The 19,122-nt window shown below is 38.6% G+C and overlaps 1 protein-coding gene across 2 annotated transcripts in view; it reads right to left on the bottom strand.

The window, feature by feature from the left end:
* The window catches only part of PIAS1 (protein inhibitor of activated STAT 1), a 128,704-nt gene extending 109,826 nt beyond the window's left edge, over positions 1 to 18,878 (bottom strand). For both annotated transcript variants that reach the window (XM_060418890.1, XM_015096836.3), the window contains exon 1: positions 18,843 to 18,878. Coding sequence is in view for 1 of the 2 variants with exons in the window: in XM_015096836.3 (XP_014952322.1) it covers positions 18,843 to 18,866 (24 nt within the window). In the remaining variant the exon portion in view is untranslated. The remainder of the gene's footprint in view (positions 1 to 18,842) is intronic.
* Positions 18,879 to 19,122: the final 244 nt, after the last annotated feature.

The following is a 19,122-nucleotide window of genomic DNA, read 5'->3' as shown; positions in this document are numbered from 1 at the left end:
ATCTGTAATTGCATAATTTTTAAAAAGTGTCTATTATATATAATTGTAAGGAAAGGAAAACTCTTGAAGACATTACAGCACGTCCACACAAGAAGTTTTATGTTTTAAAAGGTATTTTTTAAAATTATTTCAGTTCTCAATTTTAAGAGGTCCTCAGAATTCTTGACTCTATTTTCACTCACTCCAATCTTTCTAGATGACCTCAATCATCTCATAACATTTTGAGGTTAACAATCCCCAAATCTTCATTTCTAGCCTAGCCTTTGTCTTCTGAATTACAGTGTTAAACACTTCTATGTCCCAGAAGTAGTCAGCTCAACACGTCTAAACCTAACAAATCAAACTTCTCTCAAACCACTTAACCAGTTATCCAAGCCAGAAAACTTCTATGCCACCTTCTCCCTCACTCACATCTATTTTCCAAGTCACATCAATCCTACCACTTTAAATGTCTATTACCACTTTAATTCGGACTACCATGATCCTTTTCCTAGATGTCTGTAAGAAATTCAACTGTTCTCCTCGTCTCCAATATTATCTTTTCAAGTCATTCTTCACACTAGAGGTCTTTCTAAAATAGAAAGATGATCATGTCACTCTTGAGCTTAAATCTTTCATGATTAGCCACTAGACTAAGGATAAAGGGCAAATTTCTCAGCATAGCCTAAGAGATCCTTCATGATCCAGTCTTGCACACTGCCGCTAAGAGCCCTGTTAACCAGCTTTCCATCCTCCAGGACTTTCATACACATGCTGTTCTTCAATAACTTCTCCCCTCTCCCATCCCAATCTTCTTCTAGTTAATTTCAACTCATTCAGATCACACCTTGGAAGTCATCAACTTTGGGATACTTTCCACAGGCTATCCTCAATATTAGTAAATTTACCTTCTTATGTGCTTTACAATTTAACCCAACACAGTTCTCATGCCAAAATGTAGAGAAGCCCTAATTACTAGTCTACTTTCTAGCAAACCATAAGCTCAGTCTATACAAGCTGTGTTTTGTTCACTGTCAATGAATATGAGTAACAATGTTCCGGCATCTCGATTATTATAAACCATATTGGCAGTGTAAGCCTATTAGAAATTATATGTATTTTCTCTCACAAATAAGGACATTATATAATTCTGCTCAGCGCCTACACAGCATGTTATTGCTATTTAAACAGTAACTTACTTAATTTGGACAGGTAAAGATTTTGTTTTTAATCCTACAAAAATGGGGGAGTTACAGAAACTTCTCCAGTTGCAGAAATGTAGGGTTAAGAAAGAGACTGACATATAATCAAAAAGGTCATCTGACTAAAACTGAAAAGGGAAATTAAGATATGAGGCCAATTTAGGGGTTGTTAATATCAGCATGAAACTATGAGAGTCTGAAATAATGAGGGTGATAGCAGGGAAGGAAAGGAAGGCACAACATTTAAAATATTTGACAAGACTTGAAGTGAAGGATGTAGCTCAGATGGCTCAGAAATACACATAGGGAAGGCTTCCCTGAGCACCCAAACTAGGTCAGGTCTCCCTGCTACATGCGCTTATAGAATTTTGTTCTTTTCCTTTACAGAATTTAGTACAGTTTCAGACTCATAATTTCAACATGCAAAGTTCTGATAATAATTTGGCTCCAGCTTCCCACAATTTGCATCACTCTGTTATACAGAAATCCAGACACGGATCTACTGGGTGTTCCATAAACATACCTCAATGTCTCTCATTACCTTTTTTCACGCTGTTCCCTCTGCTTGAAACAATCTCTCTGTAATCAAAAACTTTTGAGAAGTCTCCTCTTTTGAGGACCAGTTTAAAATAAGCTTGGCCAGAAGTGACTAGTCTTCCTCTCATGAATATACTGTTAACTATTTACATAGTTATTCTTTTATAGCTTTATATTACAGTTGTTCTAGACATTTGTCTCCTCCACAAGAAAGGCAAAACTCCCTGAGGTTAGCTATGGGGCAGGGGTACAGAGGTGGTGTGAAAAGGCTGAACAGAAAGAAACTGCAAGCACAAACAGCAGCAGAAGAGAAAGTACCAGGAATTCAACAAAAGTAAGTCTAAGAAGAACACCCACGCCCTCTCCTAAAGAAGTCTTATACTGGGTACTACAGACTACAGCCTTTCCTCCTGCTCTTCATGTTAGTTATTGGTAATATTATTTCTAGAAATCAATGCCCAAAAGAAATACAATGTAAGCGACAATGGTTAGCCACACATGGAATTTAAAATTTTCCACCAATCACTTTTTAAAAAGTAAAGAGAAAAAGGTAAAATTCATTGTATATTTTGCTTAACACAGTATATATCCAAAGTAGTATCATTCAAACATATAATCAATACAAAACAATTGAGATATATTCCTTTATTTTCATGCTATGTCTTCAAAATCTAGTGTATCTTTTTCTTATAGCCACATCTCAAATGCTCAATAGCCACAAATATAATAAATAAACCACAATGGAAAAAAAATATGAAAAAGAATATACATACATACACATATGTGTGTGTATAACTGAATCACTTTGCTGTACAGCAGAAATTTATAAATGAACTATACTTCAACAACATTTTTTAAAAGCAAAAAAGAAAAAAAGTAACTAAACAATGCAGCTCTAAAATAATATCCCTGTCATTCACTGGCTCCAAACCAATACCCTGGGCTGTATCTGACTCTTCCTCATTACTCTCCAACCTCACACACTTACTTCCATGGCTCACCTTAGATCTTTGCACCAAAACCTGTACCACCTTCAAAAATTACCAATTCAAATACTCCCCTCTCCAACTACCACCTATTCTTACGTGCTTAAGTACCTTCACTCCAACAACTCAACTTTATCATGACCTCCAGTTAAGTGATGTTTATCACTCTCTATCCCTTCAGCTTAGATTCCTTTATTTTTTTGGGGGGGCAGGGCATGGTATAGCATTAAACATTCCTGTGCAAAATCCCCTTCCCCACTCTATGCCTGGTACAATCTACTTGCTCTAACTTTACAACTCAGGCCGACAGAAGAATGCATGCACACAGGCAAAGAGATGAGACAATACACTCATAATCATCCATCTCAACGGGTATAGGCATCCTACTAAATTTTCCAGTAACCAGCAAACTTCCAACAGAAAGATAACTTTCATATCTTTCCCTTGCTCCTCTCCTATCTCCCTTCCCCCAATACCACCTTTAGGAAGCATAGCACTAATGTCAGTCACTCAGTCATGTCTGACTCTTTTTGACCCTTGGATTACAGCCCACCAAGCTCCTCTGTCCATGGAATTCTCCAGGCGAGAATACTGGAGTGCATAGCCATTCCCTTCTCCAAGGGATCTTCCCAACCCAGGGACTGAACCTCATTCTCCTGCACTGCAGGCAGATTCTTTACTGTCTGAGCTGCCAGGGAAGCCCACTTAGGAAGCCTGCATAAAACCAATGACTTTCTCTAACAATGTTATTTGGTATATTTGATATATATTTTTTTAAAAACTTGGAAAATTAAACAGCATTTTTTGCTAATTATAAAAATTTAGATTCATGTAAGTGCAGGAGAACAAAATTATCTTTCATATAATATATGGAAACCATATATAACCATGTAACAATATAAACCATATATAACCATATAACCAGAATACCAGAATATAAGTTTCATGAGGGCAAAGAATCTATTTCATTCCCAACCTACTATTGAGCATCCAACCTAAGTATCTGGCACATAAACCAGCCTTCATTTTTTTGGATGGAATAAATAAGAACCTTGCTGTAAGCAACTGTGATATGAAAGACCAAACTTGAAACAGGCAGAAGGAAGGGGGAGGAGAGAGTGTTTATTTTCAAGACTTAGCACAGAGTATCTATAGCCCAGAAAAGGCATAATTATTTTTACTTTACATAAGACTTTTAAAAGTGTATCAAACAAAACAATGGACAAAAGTCAAATATAACTTTTAATGGTTTGCATGTGTGCATGCTAAATCACTTCAGTCATGTCCGACTCTTTATGACCTGGTGGACTGTAGCCCGCCAGGCTCCTCTGTCCATGGGATTCCCAGGCAAGAGTACTGGAGTGAGCTGCCTTGCCCTTCTCCAGAGGATCTTCCCAACCCAGAGATCCAACCCATGTCTCTTACGTCTCCTGTACTGGCAGGCGGGTTCTCTACCACTAGGGCCACCCAGGAAACCCTTTAATGGTTTATCCTTGAACGGTTTACACGTCCACTAAAAAGCTAGATTTCTCCTATAACTGATTTAATGTCTTCATAAACTATACCACAAACACATATAAATCTAAGCACTTCTGAAGACTTAACCAAGTGTGGATCACTGTGGCCATTAACCAAAGCCCCCTTCTCTTCCCCAAACATCATTGAGCATAATTAGTAGATTCCATGGGCATGACTATCTGCCACAGTTACATATATTTTCAAAATGAGGTCTCCAAAACTTTACTCTCCACTTGTGGAATCCTCCTCTTCAAAAAATGCTATGTCACATTTAGAAATTTATAAAATTGTGATATAATTAATAGTTTAATTAGAAGCAATGGCTTAAAAACAACCTTACAAGTAAATAATACACAAAACTATTATTTGACTACTAGTTTTGATTTTTAAAGTAAAACATATTAATAAAGCTGCATGGAGGAAGTGGGGAGGAAACAGGATGTGGTTGCACAAAAGAAAGCCTCAAAGTTTTGGAATACTCTGTTATGTTTGGTGTTTGTTTTATTAGTCATCTATAAGTTACACATTGCTCTACAAAGTTATACATATTATTCTGCATACATATTTATTTTTCTAAAGCAACCTAGCTTTCTCTCAGAAAAGAACACAATTCCTAATAACATTCAATATAAATCCTAATTGAACACTAGCAAATATTTAAGAATGGTCAAATATTTTGTATCATAAGCTTTGCAGCAAGTTTACAATGTCTTTCAGTTAAATACAAAGTGACCATACACAAATATCTATAATACTCCCTCCCTAAAAGGAAGCATTGGAAGGACTGATGCTGAAGCTAAAGATCCAATACTTTGGCCACTGGATGCAAAGAGCTGACTCATTAGAAAAAATCCTGAGGCTAGCAAGATTGAAAGCAGGAGGAGAAGGGGATGACAGAGGACAAGACGGTTGGATGGCATCACCGACTCAATGGACATGAGTTAGAGTAAACTCCAGGAGATGGTGAAGGACAGGGAGGCCTGGCATGCTCCAGTCCATGGGGTCACAAAGGGCTGGACACGACTGAGTGACTGAACAACAAAAAGGAAGCATAAAGAATAAGGGAAGAAAAAAAAATTCATCCACAAGCTCAAGGAACAATAATTGCTCTGCGCCACCAAGTACTTCAGCACAATGAATGAAAAAATATCCACACCAAGTTTCCATATCATGAAGTTTGAGCACACATCATAAAGATCCTAAAAACTTCCAGACAGGACACTTGCAAAGGTTCAAGAACTGGAAAATCACTCTTTACTCCATACAATACGGAAATCATCTTTAGCTTATGAGAGTAAAGAAGAGAAAGTGTCTATTCAGAATTATATCATACTTCAAACTGGAGTTTCAATCAACAGATCAAACAAGTGTTTAATTTTCTGAAAAGCTAAGATTTGTCAAAGATTTAACAGAAACTGAGTAAAATCATTAATTTCAATGTTCGCTTATTTAAATTTCTCCTGCTCCTAAAGATTTTGACTACTTTAACTTAGTTTGGCGGAAAAAAAAAAAAAAAAAAAGCCAAAACAATACTTTTTAAAAACCATGGGGCAGGAAGGGTTGTGGGCAGGGGCAGACAGCTGGACAAAAGAGACACAGGAATCTAAAAGCCTGTATACATAAACTTTTCAAAATAAAAAGCTATTTTTATTCATCAAAATCATTCACATGTGAAAGGTGAGGAGTAACAATTAACTTTCTTAACTATGTCAGGAACGCAGAGATTCAAAGTTAAGTAAAAGGTAGAGAACAATTATGCACGGCTCTACTGCCCGTCTTAAGCAGACAATTTACACGAGATAGTATGTGTCCATCTACATCATCCTGATTCCTTTCCATCAAGAATTATGTCTTAATTATCTTTGTATACTGATGATTAACACAGCACCATGCACACAATATACACTCAAACATTTACTGAATAAATGAGTGTAAGAAAAGGCCTAACTATATAGAAAGTAAAATATTCTCTTCAGTACTACATTTTTAACGAGACATAGAAGACTATAAAAGGGAAAATAGTAAAGGATCAGTTTTTAAATAAAATGAAAAAATTATTTTCATATTAACGAGGTATAATTATGTGTGTCCCGTGTGCTTACTTCTTCAAATACTCTATAAAGAAACTGAAAGTGAAGTCGCTCAGTCATGTTTGACTCTTTGCGACCCTAAGGACTGTAGCCCACCAGGCTCCTCTGCCCATGGGATTTTCCAGGCAAGAATACTGGAAAGGGGTGCCATTTCCTTCTCCAGGGATTGAATCCCGGTCTCCCACATTGCAGGCAGATTCTTTACCCTCTAAGTCACCAGAGAATCCCCTTCAAATACTCTAAACTCATAGCTAATTAATAAGAGCTTGCTCTTCATATCAATATCCTTTTCCCCATTAACTTTATTTGCAGAATCACTTTCAATAGAGGACAAACTCCCTGAATTCCAACAGTATTCACAGTATCCTCACCACCACCCTCACTATATGCAGACAGACACACATCACCTTCAGACTCCATTTCTTCAAATGGGTTATGCAATCAGGATGACAGATGTCGGAACAACCAAAAAATCATCACTTTTAACAAAGCTACAAAGAAAACTGAAATCTATATGCAAAACAAAATGTCCAGTATCACCCTCCACACTTTGCAGAATCACCTGTTAAAATCAGCAGTTTCCAGAGAATAACTCAGTACAGTCTGCAGTGTTTGCCTATAAGAAAACATGTTCTAAGCAACTAATCAACCTGTAAGCAGCAAAATTCAACCCACACAATAATTATAACACATTAATAGTCTATATACAAACACGACTAATTACAAATGAGTCTTACCTATATACTTTCCACTGGGCGTGGCAGAGTTGCCACTTATAAAAACTTAAAAATACTTGCCACATATACCAAGAAGTAACTTTTTTAAAGTAGTATGAAATTAAGGGTTATTAATTTCAATCATTCACCCTTCCCAATAGTCTCAAATATAGCTGGCCTGACCATCTAAAGAATGCAAATTAACAGCAATTCCAAAATTCATGTTCTTTGCTCTAATTATGATCAATTCAAAATACTTTAGAAAAGATCTTTCACCTTTAAGATGCTACTTTATTTTTACTTCATATATTAAAATAATTTTTGTGACAAAAATCCTCCTTTTCCAATCTTAGTTTGACATCTTGCAGAAAGATGCTTGAGATACAGAGGCTGAAGTTTTTCAAACAACTTTAAAGAAGAGTAGAAAGTGAAAAGCATTCAGTCCTGTAATCTTTAGGTCCCACTTTAATACAACAGAGAAAGGGAGAAAACAAAATAGGTCAAATGCAAATCAACCATCTTCTATATATGTGATAAGAGCTAATAATGGGGCTTCCCAGGTTGTACAATGGTAAAGAATGCAAAAGTGATGAGTGTTCCATTCCTGGGTTGAGAAGATCCCCTAGAGTAGGAAATGGCAACCCACTCCAGTATTCTTGCCTGGGAAATCCCATGGACAGAGGAGCCTGGTGGGCTACAGTTCATGAGGTTGCAAAGAATCAGACACAACTGAGCACGTATGCATGCAAGAGCTAATAAGATCTGCTAAAGAGGAAATTATCGATTAAAATTAGGCTAGAGGACATCTGTATGGATTTTTCATCTATTCAAGCTATTTCCATCTCCTACTATAGAAAAAAAAATGGCAATAAAGGGTTGAGACATAACCTTGAAAAAATAAAAAATCACACAATTCCCACACCATTACTGACTGAAAGTACTAGAGCACATTTATTCAGTTCAGTTCAGTTGCTCAGTCGTATCCGACTCTTTGCCACTCCATGGACTGCAGCATGCCAGCCTTCCCTGTCCATCACCAACTCCCGGAGCCTACTCAAACTCACATCCATTGAGTCGGTGATGCCAATCAATGCAATGGAAACCATTACTGCTTAGCATTTTTACTACAGAGACACAGGATACAATTAAACAGCTTTGCTTAGCAAACTGGCCTTGAAAATGGATCACTGTTATCTATAAGTAAAACTTTTTTCTTTTAAATTATAAAAAATACCATGGATAAGAAGATGAGAATGATATTCCCATTTTAAGCTACACTGTGTATCTTACAGAAGAGTGTTCAGGGTCTCAAAAGTTTTGACTCTCTGGGTTTTTTAATAGTCTTGGAAATAGAGGATTCCCCCCTCCAAAAAATACTTTGCTGATTAAATCTATTCATGTTTACTGTATTAGAAGTTAAAACTGGAATTGTTGTTTAATGGAGATAATTTTAGTTTTATAAAATGTTCTGGATATTGGTTGCATAACAATGTAAATATATTTAATAGTTTTAAACTGTATACACTTAAAAGTGGATAAGTAAATTCAAGTTATACATATATTACCATAACTTAAAACTTTTAAAGAAAAACAAATTAAAACAGAAAATTTTGAAAGATTCATTGTCATTCAAAATACATTGCTTATTAAATCAAAATATTAAACTATTCAAAAACAAAAATAGCAAAAATAGTCTTTACTTGACATTTTTGCAAAGCTCTTTAACGTTTGGTTTAATAAAGAGATTCATTTTCATATCCACTTTCACATCCAATCTACATTAGGTTGTTCTGACTAGAGTACATGAAGAAAATTCAGCCACATGCAGATATGTAGTGAGAAAAGATGCAATATTTCAATAGCTCTCCCAGGTAACTGGGGCTTCCCTGGTAGCTGAAACAGTAAAGAACCTGCCTGCAATGCGGGAGACCTGGGTTTGATTCCTGGCTTCAGAAGATGCTCTGGTGCAGGAAATGGCAACCGACTCCAGTATTTGTGATTGAAAAATTCCATGGACAGAGAAACCTGGCAGGCTACAGTCCATGGGGTTGCAAAGAGTGGGGTACGACAAAGTGACTTTTTTTTCCCCAGATATGGATATTCTTTCATCCTTCACCAAAACTCAACAAGTGGCAGTTTCTTAAAGGCTGCTCCAATATGGAATGTGAATCAATGAACACTTCCTACTCTTATGTACTGAAATCCATTGATCTATCTTACATTTCCAATGGATCATTTTACCATTTTGTAATACCATGCATTGATTATTTAGAAAATAATAGTTGAGAGTCCTGCCAATGTTGATTTTGACCCTTTTACTATACAACTTCGCTATATGACATTCATTAATAGCACCACTGATCTTTATCCCCCCAAAAAAAGTCAAGTATTGGGAAACTATCAAGTTCAAAGTGCTAAACACAAGTCTTCCAAAATTCTATTTTCACTTGAGAGCCAGAATTTTATCATTAGCAACAAATACTGTTAGTGTGTCTTGTGATGCAAACTCGCTTGATTTAGTTTTGAGAAAATGTCTGCCAAATACCCAAGTCTTTGTACTTTGTCAACCATTCTTTCAAATAAAACGGTATCCCATTTAAAAAGCAGCTAGTTCAGCATGCATCTCAAACAACTGTACTAGTTCTTTTTCTTGAATTAACCACCAGATTTGGTGTTTAGTATAAGTGGTTTACAGGACTTTCATCACACAAAATATACTTTAAAATGTGCTCAAGGATTGAGACATAATAAAATTAAGTTTTACTGCTTCATCATCTTAATTCCAAGTACATGATGATGTCCCAAACTAGTACAGTTTAATACTACTGCCTTAATTCACGCAATTTTACCCACCACTGATTATGCAAACGTCAGTGTAGCTAATGGGCTTCCCTGATGTCTCAGATGGTAAAGAATCTTCCTGCAATGTAGGAGACCTGGGTTCAATCCTTGGGTCAAGAAGATCCCCCGGAGAAGGGAATGACTACCCACTCCAGTATTCTTACCTGGAGAATCCCCATGGACAGAGAAGCCTGGCAGGCTACAATCCATGGGGTCACAAAGAGTCGGACATGACGGAATGACTACCATTTTCAATATAGCAAATAATGCCTTACTTTTACTGAGAAAAGTTTTGACCTGGAGGATCCCCAGAAAGAGTCCGGAGAACTAACAGAGGTCTGGGAAACAGACTTTGAGAACCACTGTAATAGCTGATGCACTTTTGGGTGATTAACAAATATTTTTGGTACATATCCCTCTGTAAGGGTGTTTAAATACACGTTTACACGGTAATGGGCTTCCCAGGGGGTGCTAGTGGTAAAGAACCTGCCTGCCAGTGCAGCAGACGTAAGAGACAAAAGTTCAGTCCCTGGGTTGGGAAGATCCTCTGGAGGAGGAGGGCATAACAATCCACTCCAGTATTCTTGCCTGGAGAATCCTATGGACAAAGGAGCCTGGCAGGCTATGGGCCAAAGAGTCGCAACGACATGACTGAAGCGACTTAATAGTACACAACAACATTCTCAAACCAACTGGTATCTAGCACTTCATTCACAGTCATAACTCAAACATATAATGAATGACAGAATATGACAGATACTTCCTAAATAAATAACAAATAATTACCAAATACCTACCATGTTAGACTCTGAGCTAGGTGCTTCTACATTCCCTTTTGGGGGTAACTCACAGAAGCCCACAGACCAGACTGATAATTTTAATATATGAGAAAAATATTTACCCTGAAATATTTCAGATCTTATTTTTTTAGATTACACTTACATGGCTACAAGAAAAAGTCTTAAAATTCATCATAAAGCATAAGATAGCATGTTTAAATTCTATTTTAAGCAGTATGCCATGAAGCTAAAAACAGGCTTGCTCACATTCAAAAACCCAAATACAAAATGAATTGCTTTGGCTGTGTACTGCTAGCACGCCATAAAGAGCCTACATTCCATTTCTCCTCAAGCCAAACAACCCTTACCTGCTACAGTTTTCATTCCTATTTTTATGGGAACCTCAAATATAACTTAACTGGAGTTACATTAAACACTGTCAACTATTAAAAAAATTTAGCAAAACCATCAAGACTAGTTAAGAATTTTTAGACATATACACTGATAAATGCACAAGCTAAACCTCAACAAATATACATATGAAATATCTGCACTGTAAAAAAGAGAGAAACATTCTCACTTTGGAACATGCAGTGGAAAGAGCTTCAACATAGTATACTGTTAAGTGAAAAAGGCAAGTCAAAGGATACTATGTATAATAAGATTATGTACAGCAATGTATGTACATTCATTTAATAAATACTGAGTTCTATGTCCCTGATTTGATTCAAACCTAGACATATACAATAAATTACAAATGCTATACAGACACAATTAAATGTCCACACACAGAAAAATGAATACACAAACGGCTACATATGATTCCATTTATATGAAGTGTTCAATATAGGCAAATTTATAGGGCAGAAAGCAGATAAGCAGTTGCCTGAGGGTGAGTGAGTTGTGGGCAACAGGGGTGATAGCCAAAGAATGCAAGATTTCTTGGAAGGGGAAGGGGAAAATATCCTGAAATTGGTTGCAATAATAGTTACACAACTTTGTGAATATATTAATATTAAAGTACCATTTAATTGTGCACATAAATGGATGAAATGCATGGTATGTGAATTATACCTCAATAAAGCTTATGTTTCTGCCTCAAAAAATAGGATACCAAAGCGGTTACAAGGGGTGAAGGGTGGGTGGGGTGAAAATGAGGACTTAAAATTTTACTCACTGCTGTATCATGACAATGAGAAATGTATTCATTTATTATCTATATAACTTCAAGAAATGTGAAAGGTAAACCTAAAACAGCTTTCCAAGACAGCATATTAAAAAGCAGAGACACTACTTTACCAACAAAGGTCTGTCTAGTCAAGGCTATGGTTTTTCCAATGGTCATGTATGGATGTGAGAGTTGGACTGTGAAGAAAGCTGAGCGCCGAAGAATTGACGCTTTTGAACTGTGGTGTTGGAGAAGACTCTTGAGAGTCCCTTGGACTGCAAGGAGATCCAACCAGTCCATCCTAAAGGAGATCAGTCCTAAATATTCACTGGAATGACTGATGCTGAAACTGAAATTCCAATACTTTGGCCACCTGATGCAAAGAATCGACTCACTGGAAAAGACTCCGATGCTGGAAAGATTGAAGGTGGGAGAAAAGGGGATGACAGAAGATGAGATGGTTGAATGGCATCACCGAAGTGATGGACAAGAAGAGTTTGAGTAGGCTCCGGGAACTGGTGATGGACAGGGAGGCCTGGTGTGCTACAGTGCCTGGGGTCGCAAAGAGTCAGACACAGCTGAGTGACTGAACTGAACTGAAAACAGTCTTCATAAATTATTCTGGATTCATCTACGAAGCAGCCATGAAAAAAAGTGTGACAATATGACCCTATCTCAGAACACTGACAACTTAATTAAGACTGTTATATAAATATATGCATCTGCCCCCTCACTAACAGAAACAAATCTTGAATGCAATTTGACAAATATATCTTAGGCACCTACTGTGTCCGTGTCCACAGGGTAGGGATAAGGGAAAATGGAGTGGCATACGAAGCAGAACACTGGTCAACAACAAAAACGCAAACTAGCTCCAGCTTTAAGTAAAAGACTTTTGCTACACAGTGGAGGAGGCAAAACATGCACACAAAATGTACTGCGGTCAGCCTAGAAAATCTTGAATACCAAACTGAGAGCTAAAACTTTATTCTGTTTTCAGTGAAAAGCCAGTGGAGTGACAGGATGAAAGGAGTGTTTGGGGAAAACTGACCTTTGGGCAACCAAAGGGGGAAAGTAAAAGAAGAGAAGAATAGCAGGAAAGGTAAGAAAGAGATGAAGTTTCTAAAAACAGGAACATGTACAACAGTCCTAAGAAAGTTATATTTCAAAGTTACCAGCTAATGTTCAAAGGGTTTGTTTTGTTTCTTGATCTAAGGTGAAGCAGAAAAGGAAAAAAGGATTTCTTCATTTTGATGAATTTCAGAAGTTCATGACTAAGAATGAAGTTTTACCAGAAAATTCTGAAGGGAGGGGAGACTTAGGGAGTTTTTTTCATGTGCTACCATGAAACAAAGAGTAGACAGAATCAAAACCAATAGGAGTTCCACAATTTTTGACATGGAAAAGGAAGTAGTAGTCACAAAGTCACAAACGCTTTGTAGCAAAAAGTAGCAAAAAGTGCATAATAATTAGCACTATTTCTTAAATTGTAGCAAAGGAAAACTTAATATTTTTAAATTTCTCTATCCCTATCTCCAAAAAATTTTAGTGATACAATTTGTTACATAAATGCTGAAGATTTAGGTGAGGACGGAATTTAACATGTCAAAATTTAGAGTCTGATCAATTTCATATCTTTAATTTCATTAGCTGCTCCTTCCACAGTGCAGTACTTTTCAGATACTGCACAAGTAATATTTTTAACTCAATTCACATGCTTTTATTAACTGATTTAACCCATAAGGTTCTTTAAGACAGGATAAATGTTTTCACTGCCAAAGGAACCTCCTCGCTCTAACAGCCTCCCCGAAACAATGTCACCTACCAATTTTATATTATGGCAACACTTTGCTTTGAGATTAAAAATACAGCTAAAGCAAATATTCTCAAACTCTATTTCTATTTTCATAATCTATTTCATACTTTATCAAACGTTCTGATTCAGAACATTTATATAATGTTGACATAATCTATCTCTGCCATCATTTTATAACCTTATCTGGTAGATTTATAGGAACAGAAATAAGAAAGGTATAGACAATGAACAAATCAAAAATTACTCTTCACTGAACACTTCACCTAATCAAAACACTATTTGCACTGTTCCTGAAGCACAAAAAATGGTCTGTAGAATACATACGTTTAGTTAGAATAAAACACTGGCAAACTTTTGTATCAGGCTGTTTGTCAAGTCATTGTTTAAAAAAGCAACAAGTGGAAGTAACCCAATTGTCCAATGATAGGGTGTGTGTGTGTTCGTCGAGCCGTGTCCGACTCTTTGCGACCCCATGGACTGTAGACCACCTATGGAATTACCCAGGCAAGAATACTGGAGTGGGTTGCCATTTCCTTCTCCAGGAGATCTTCCTAACCCAGGGATCAAACCCGTGTCTCCTTTACTGCAGGCAGATTCTTTACCATCTGAGCCACCAGAGAAGTCCAATGATAGGGTATCAGCTGAATAAAAGACAATGTTACCTCTCAAATGATCAGAGAGACCTCTACTGACTACCCTGGAAAGACAACCCATGAAAACAGCAGATTACAAATAAAGAGTATGAGCTCTCTTTTGTGTTGAATATACATATGCATTTGCTCTACGAGAGAAAGTCTAAATGGATACCCAGATGCTAACCATGATATTTCTAAGTACTGCGATTACAGGTGCTGTTTATTTTTGTGCTTACTCTTCAGTATTCTCTTAAGTTTTCTCAAGTAAAATGATATCTACAAGAATTAATGCCTATGATTCCAACTAACAAACTCCAAACTCTTCCCTGCAAAAAGCCCAAGGAATATCCAAAAATACCTTGGCACAGAGCAAGAGGGAAAGTATTAGCAACAACATAACTAGAATTCTTTGTGAGCGAGGCACCCTCAAAGGTTCCAGGACTGACATGGCTCAAATCCCTGCCACTTTCATTTGTATGACCTTGGACTAGTCATTTACCCTTTCTTGGCATACTTTATCAATAAAAGGGAGATACTACCTGCCTTTCCTATCTCAAAGAACTGATGGAAAAATAAAATGAGATAATGTGATACATTATGAACTGTGAAGTACCATATAAGGTATTATTCAAATACATATATAAAAAAACAAAACAAAACCAAGGTACCTGATGCCACAGCAGAATACACTACAACCAATTCTATGACGTAATGACCAGCAGTTTTGTTTTTTAAGACTACATCTCACTATAAACACTGCAGTTTTTCAGAAGCTTAGACAATTCTTCCCATCCCTACTACAACTCTAAGCCATTTTCTTTTCTTATCCCTAGTTACAAGCAAGAAAGGGTACAAATTACCCTGAACTCAAAAGCCTTTGCAAGAACCCTGGAGTAGCACGTTGATGGAGTTCACCGGGAGAAACCCAAGGTTAATCAGCTATGGACTCACCACTAAGCACTACTGCAATCAACAGGGATTACAAGAGACTCTTTGAAGAGAAAGACAATACGATCACCCAGGAGAAAAAAGCAGAGGAATAGGAGATATTCAAAACTATTATATGAAATACTTAAAAACCAGAGTGTCTTACAAATTGTTTTTAAATGTTCATAAAAATGGTGATTTAAAACAAAAACCATCCAAATGTGGCACTTCAGCAAGGCAAGTTATGGAGATTCAAATCAAACTCATGAATAAACTGTCAGATTTACTTGCTTCCATCTAAAATAAAAGCAGACAAATTACACCACAAAGACCAAAATTAAATGACTAGTTCTTGAAAACAGAGAGGCAGAATACAACAACGTAATTTACTGACAGGCTTGTATAGATACTACTTTTAAAGGTATGGTTTTTAAAGTATGATTTCTCTTCCCCTTGAATTCCATTATTTACTTCACTAAATGATAATTTCTTCCTTTCCACTGTTCCTCCTGACGTAAGATGGCAATATAACCCAATCTGACCTTAAAAAAAAAAATTACAAATATTTTTTGCATTAAGTACTTTAAGAGAAGCTACATGAAGCTGTCAGATTAACTTCAAAGATCATCTGGCCATCACACCCTCCTGCTTTTAAGCTCCTAAAGATAATAAAATGCTCACTCTCTACATTCTTACAAATGTCATTTATGGGTATTCCCCTAATGAAAAATTAAACCTTCCATAAACAAATGAGTACAGAGAATTTTTTGATATGTATGACTCAATCTAATTTTTATTGGCAGTATCTATAACTGTTGCAGCTTCCACTTGCAGAAGATACAGATCTATCCATTTTTCCCATCTGATCCTGCAGATTTGTTATAGATTTAAAAGGACTCACTAAAATGGGTCATGAGGAAAAACATTTACAACCCACATTTCTTTTTGCTATGGACTGTATTCATAATTAAGATAACAAATCACTGTATTTACTCTAAGCCTCACAGTTGGAAATCCATTGGAATATTGTGTTGTCACCTAACACTTTAAAAAAAATCTGACTTTTTCTTAATTTTTACTCTGACTTTTCATTCCTTATTAGGAATAAATGCTATCTACCTCCAAAAACCACACACACAAAACCACTTAGAAAATATAATTTCCAAAAGTATCTTCCAAAGCTTACTGCAGAGAAAATTACATATACACATTCTCAAATAACTACTGTAGGCGTTCCTAAGATCATCTCCTCCCCTTAAAAAAAAAAAAAACAGCAAATGTAACCACAATCAAATATAAACAAAATATTTAACACAGCTATCACCAACTAAGCAATTTATCACAGCTCTTCAAAGTACTTGGTACACACAATGACAGACCAGTATGTCAAGAGCAGTTATTACAATTTGAAGGAAAAAACAGTGTACGACAGAACATAATAATAGGGAAAACTCCTTTAGAAAAACTCAAGTAGATTCTGGAGAGAGCAAAACAGGAGACCAGTTTTAGAAAAATAATGTTTCCCCCCATGTGTTTAGCATTTATCTGATGCAGGCTCATTTTTGTAAAGAGAAACTTTACCTAACAAGACTCACACCAGGGATCTGATCTATCCCCAAAGGCACTTTCTTAAAATGAGAAAGAACAAAGGAGGAAATCTCCCAGCATGTGCTTTCCATACCAGTTTCTTTGGACAGCATCAAGAGTGACAACATAGCCAGCACAGGCTTTTCAGCTTTACTCTGTAGTCCACGTATAGCAGAACTGATTAGCTACCATTCAGAAGGATTCTTAACAAAATAAATACTATGATGCAAAGATCACAGCGACATAGTGACTACATTTTACAACTACAGAAAACATGTACCTTAAAGTTGTATACTTATTTTAAGAGTTAACTACCTCCAAATATTCAAATTCCTGGGGCTTTTTCATTTAAGTCAATAGTTTGAAACTAGAAAAAACGAAACCACCCATTCTAGATTTGCTCTCCCTTAATTTGCAATTAGAAGTAAATTAAAAAGAATGACGCTCAAAGGCAGACTCTAAATATACAAATTTTGTAATGTTAACACTGAAAAATTATTCGGAAAAACGATCTCTCGGCGAAGCTTTCCACTGAAAAACTCTCCAGAAACAAACCTGGCGCTTGCCTGTTCTAGGAGTTATCGTTTCATTGTAACAGAGATAATTCTTTAAATAATTTTTACTGATTAGGAAAAGACGACTCTCCCCTCCAGGATTTATAACTATATATCCCAATCTCCAGTCTGACAGCGATGTCAGTTCTCTGGGTAAGGATACAACCAGCTAGCTGCTCGGTTCACACGTAGGAAACCACAGAGAAGGGAATATCGCGTTCAGAGCCTCGAAATAATACGCGTTAGTTAAAAACTGCTTGCTACTAAACCAAAATTATTCAAGCGGAGCCCCATTTGTCACAATCCAATCACAAGGGTTCCACCCCCCTCCCCCAACTGCTTGTGTAGTGGTATATCTGCTTCGGTAAAGAAGCCATCATCAGGTAAAGAAGATTGGGGTGGGAGAAAAAGCGGGGAAAAGGGGGCACCCTTTCATCCAATTTCGCGAGGCGTGAGTAATTGGTACAGTTGAGAGGAACGGAGGAACGTTCTATTTAATTGGAGGTTGAAGTAGGATGAGGGGACAATTTCGTTCAAATCAACATGGCCAGCAAGATGTCCCTACAAACAAAAGGCAACGGGGGGATATAAACACGAACCATTCACCTCCATCAGCTATAGCATCGCCATCATGGTGTGTGCAGAGACCCCCTAAGACTCCTCTCACCGTCCACACCAAGCCAAAAGGAAGAGATGGACAAGAAGGGAGAGTAGCTGCTTCCCACCACCTACCATTGCTTCCAAATACACACCCTTCGAGGGGGTTTCTCCCCGCGGTTGCCCGGAATCAGAGAGAAAGAGTACCGTCCCGCCCAGGCAGACTCCCCCGCTACCCACCAGTCGAACCTCAACGCCAGCCTGGGGTTCACTAAACTTTACTGGAGCTTCTCCCCTACATCCCCACTCTATGGCCCCAGGATCGCGCTGCCCACAAACGGGCACCCCGGGCGCCTCCTGACAGGCGGGTAACTGGGGAGAGCCGAGTCCGGGGCGGGGGCGGCAGGGAGCCACGGAGGGGCGGGGCGGCCAGAGCCAAGTTCCCGGGGGTCTGAGGAGAGCGCCTGACAGCAGCCCGGGACTGCAAAGGAGGAAGAGGAAGCAGCGGCAGGGAGGTTTCCCAATCCCCCCAACATGAACACCCATCCCCTGCCCCCGCTCCTCACGGGGGGCGGGGAGGCTGCCTGGAAGGTGAGGAAGCCGAGCCCCAGAGACAGCCGCGGCCCCCACCTCCGGACTCCCGATCTCTTCCCCCGCCACCCCCGCCAGAGGCGCCCACAACAATAACACGCCGGGGACGACCCGTCAGCGCCCCCGAGGCACCCGGGGCCCGCGGCCCGCCGCTGCCGGGCCCCCTCAACTGGGGCCAGGCGCGCCGATCCTCTCTACAACTCCAGGCCCATGTGGAGTCAAGCCCGAGCGGCCCCCCAGGGTCGGACCCATCCCCCCCGGCACAAGCGGCGCCGTCTCCGCGGCCGAATATTAGAAGTGAATTCGAGCTGCGCTTTACCTTTAGTTCCGCACTGTCCGCCATCTTGCGTCTGTCAGCGCAAGCGCAGTGAACCTCGCCGGGGGCCGCCGCTAGGCCCGCCCCTCTAGCCAGCCTGGCCCCGCCCCGGCCCGTCCTCTCTCTCCCCTCCACCTCCCCGGCCCGCCCCGGGCCTCCGCCCCGCTCCCGGCGCTCGCAGCCCCGCCCCGGGCACGTACAGCTGCGAGACAGGCACGTACTATTTAAATAATGGCGCCAAGCGAGGAGGTTTGACAGTTACTCCCCCCCTTTCTCCCCGCCC

This window comes from Ovis aries, chromosome 7 (assembly GCF_016772045.2).
Source record: "Ovis aries strain OAR_USU_Benz2616 breed Rambouillet chromosome 7, ARS-UI_Ramb_v3.0, whole genome shotgun sequence".
Taxonomy (NCBI): Eukaryota; Metazoa; Chordata; class Mammalia; order Artiodactyla; family Bovidae; genus Ovis; species Ovis aries.
This window is presented reverse-complemented; position numbering and strand designations above follow the sequence as displayed.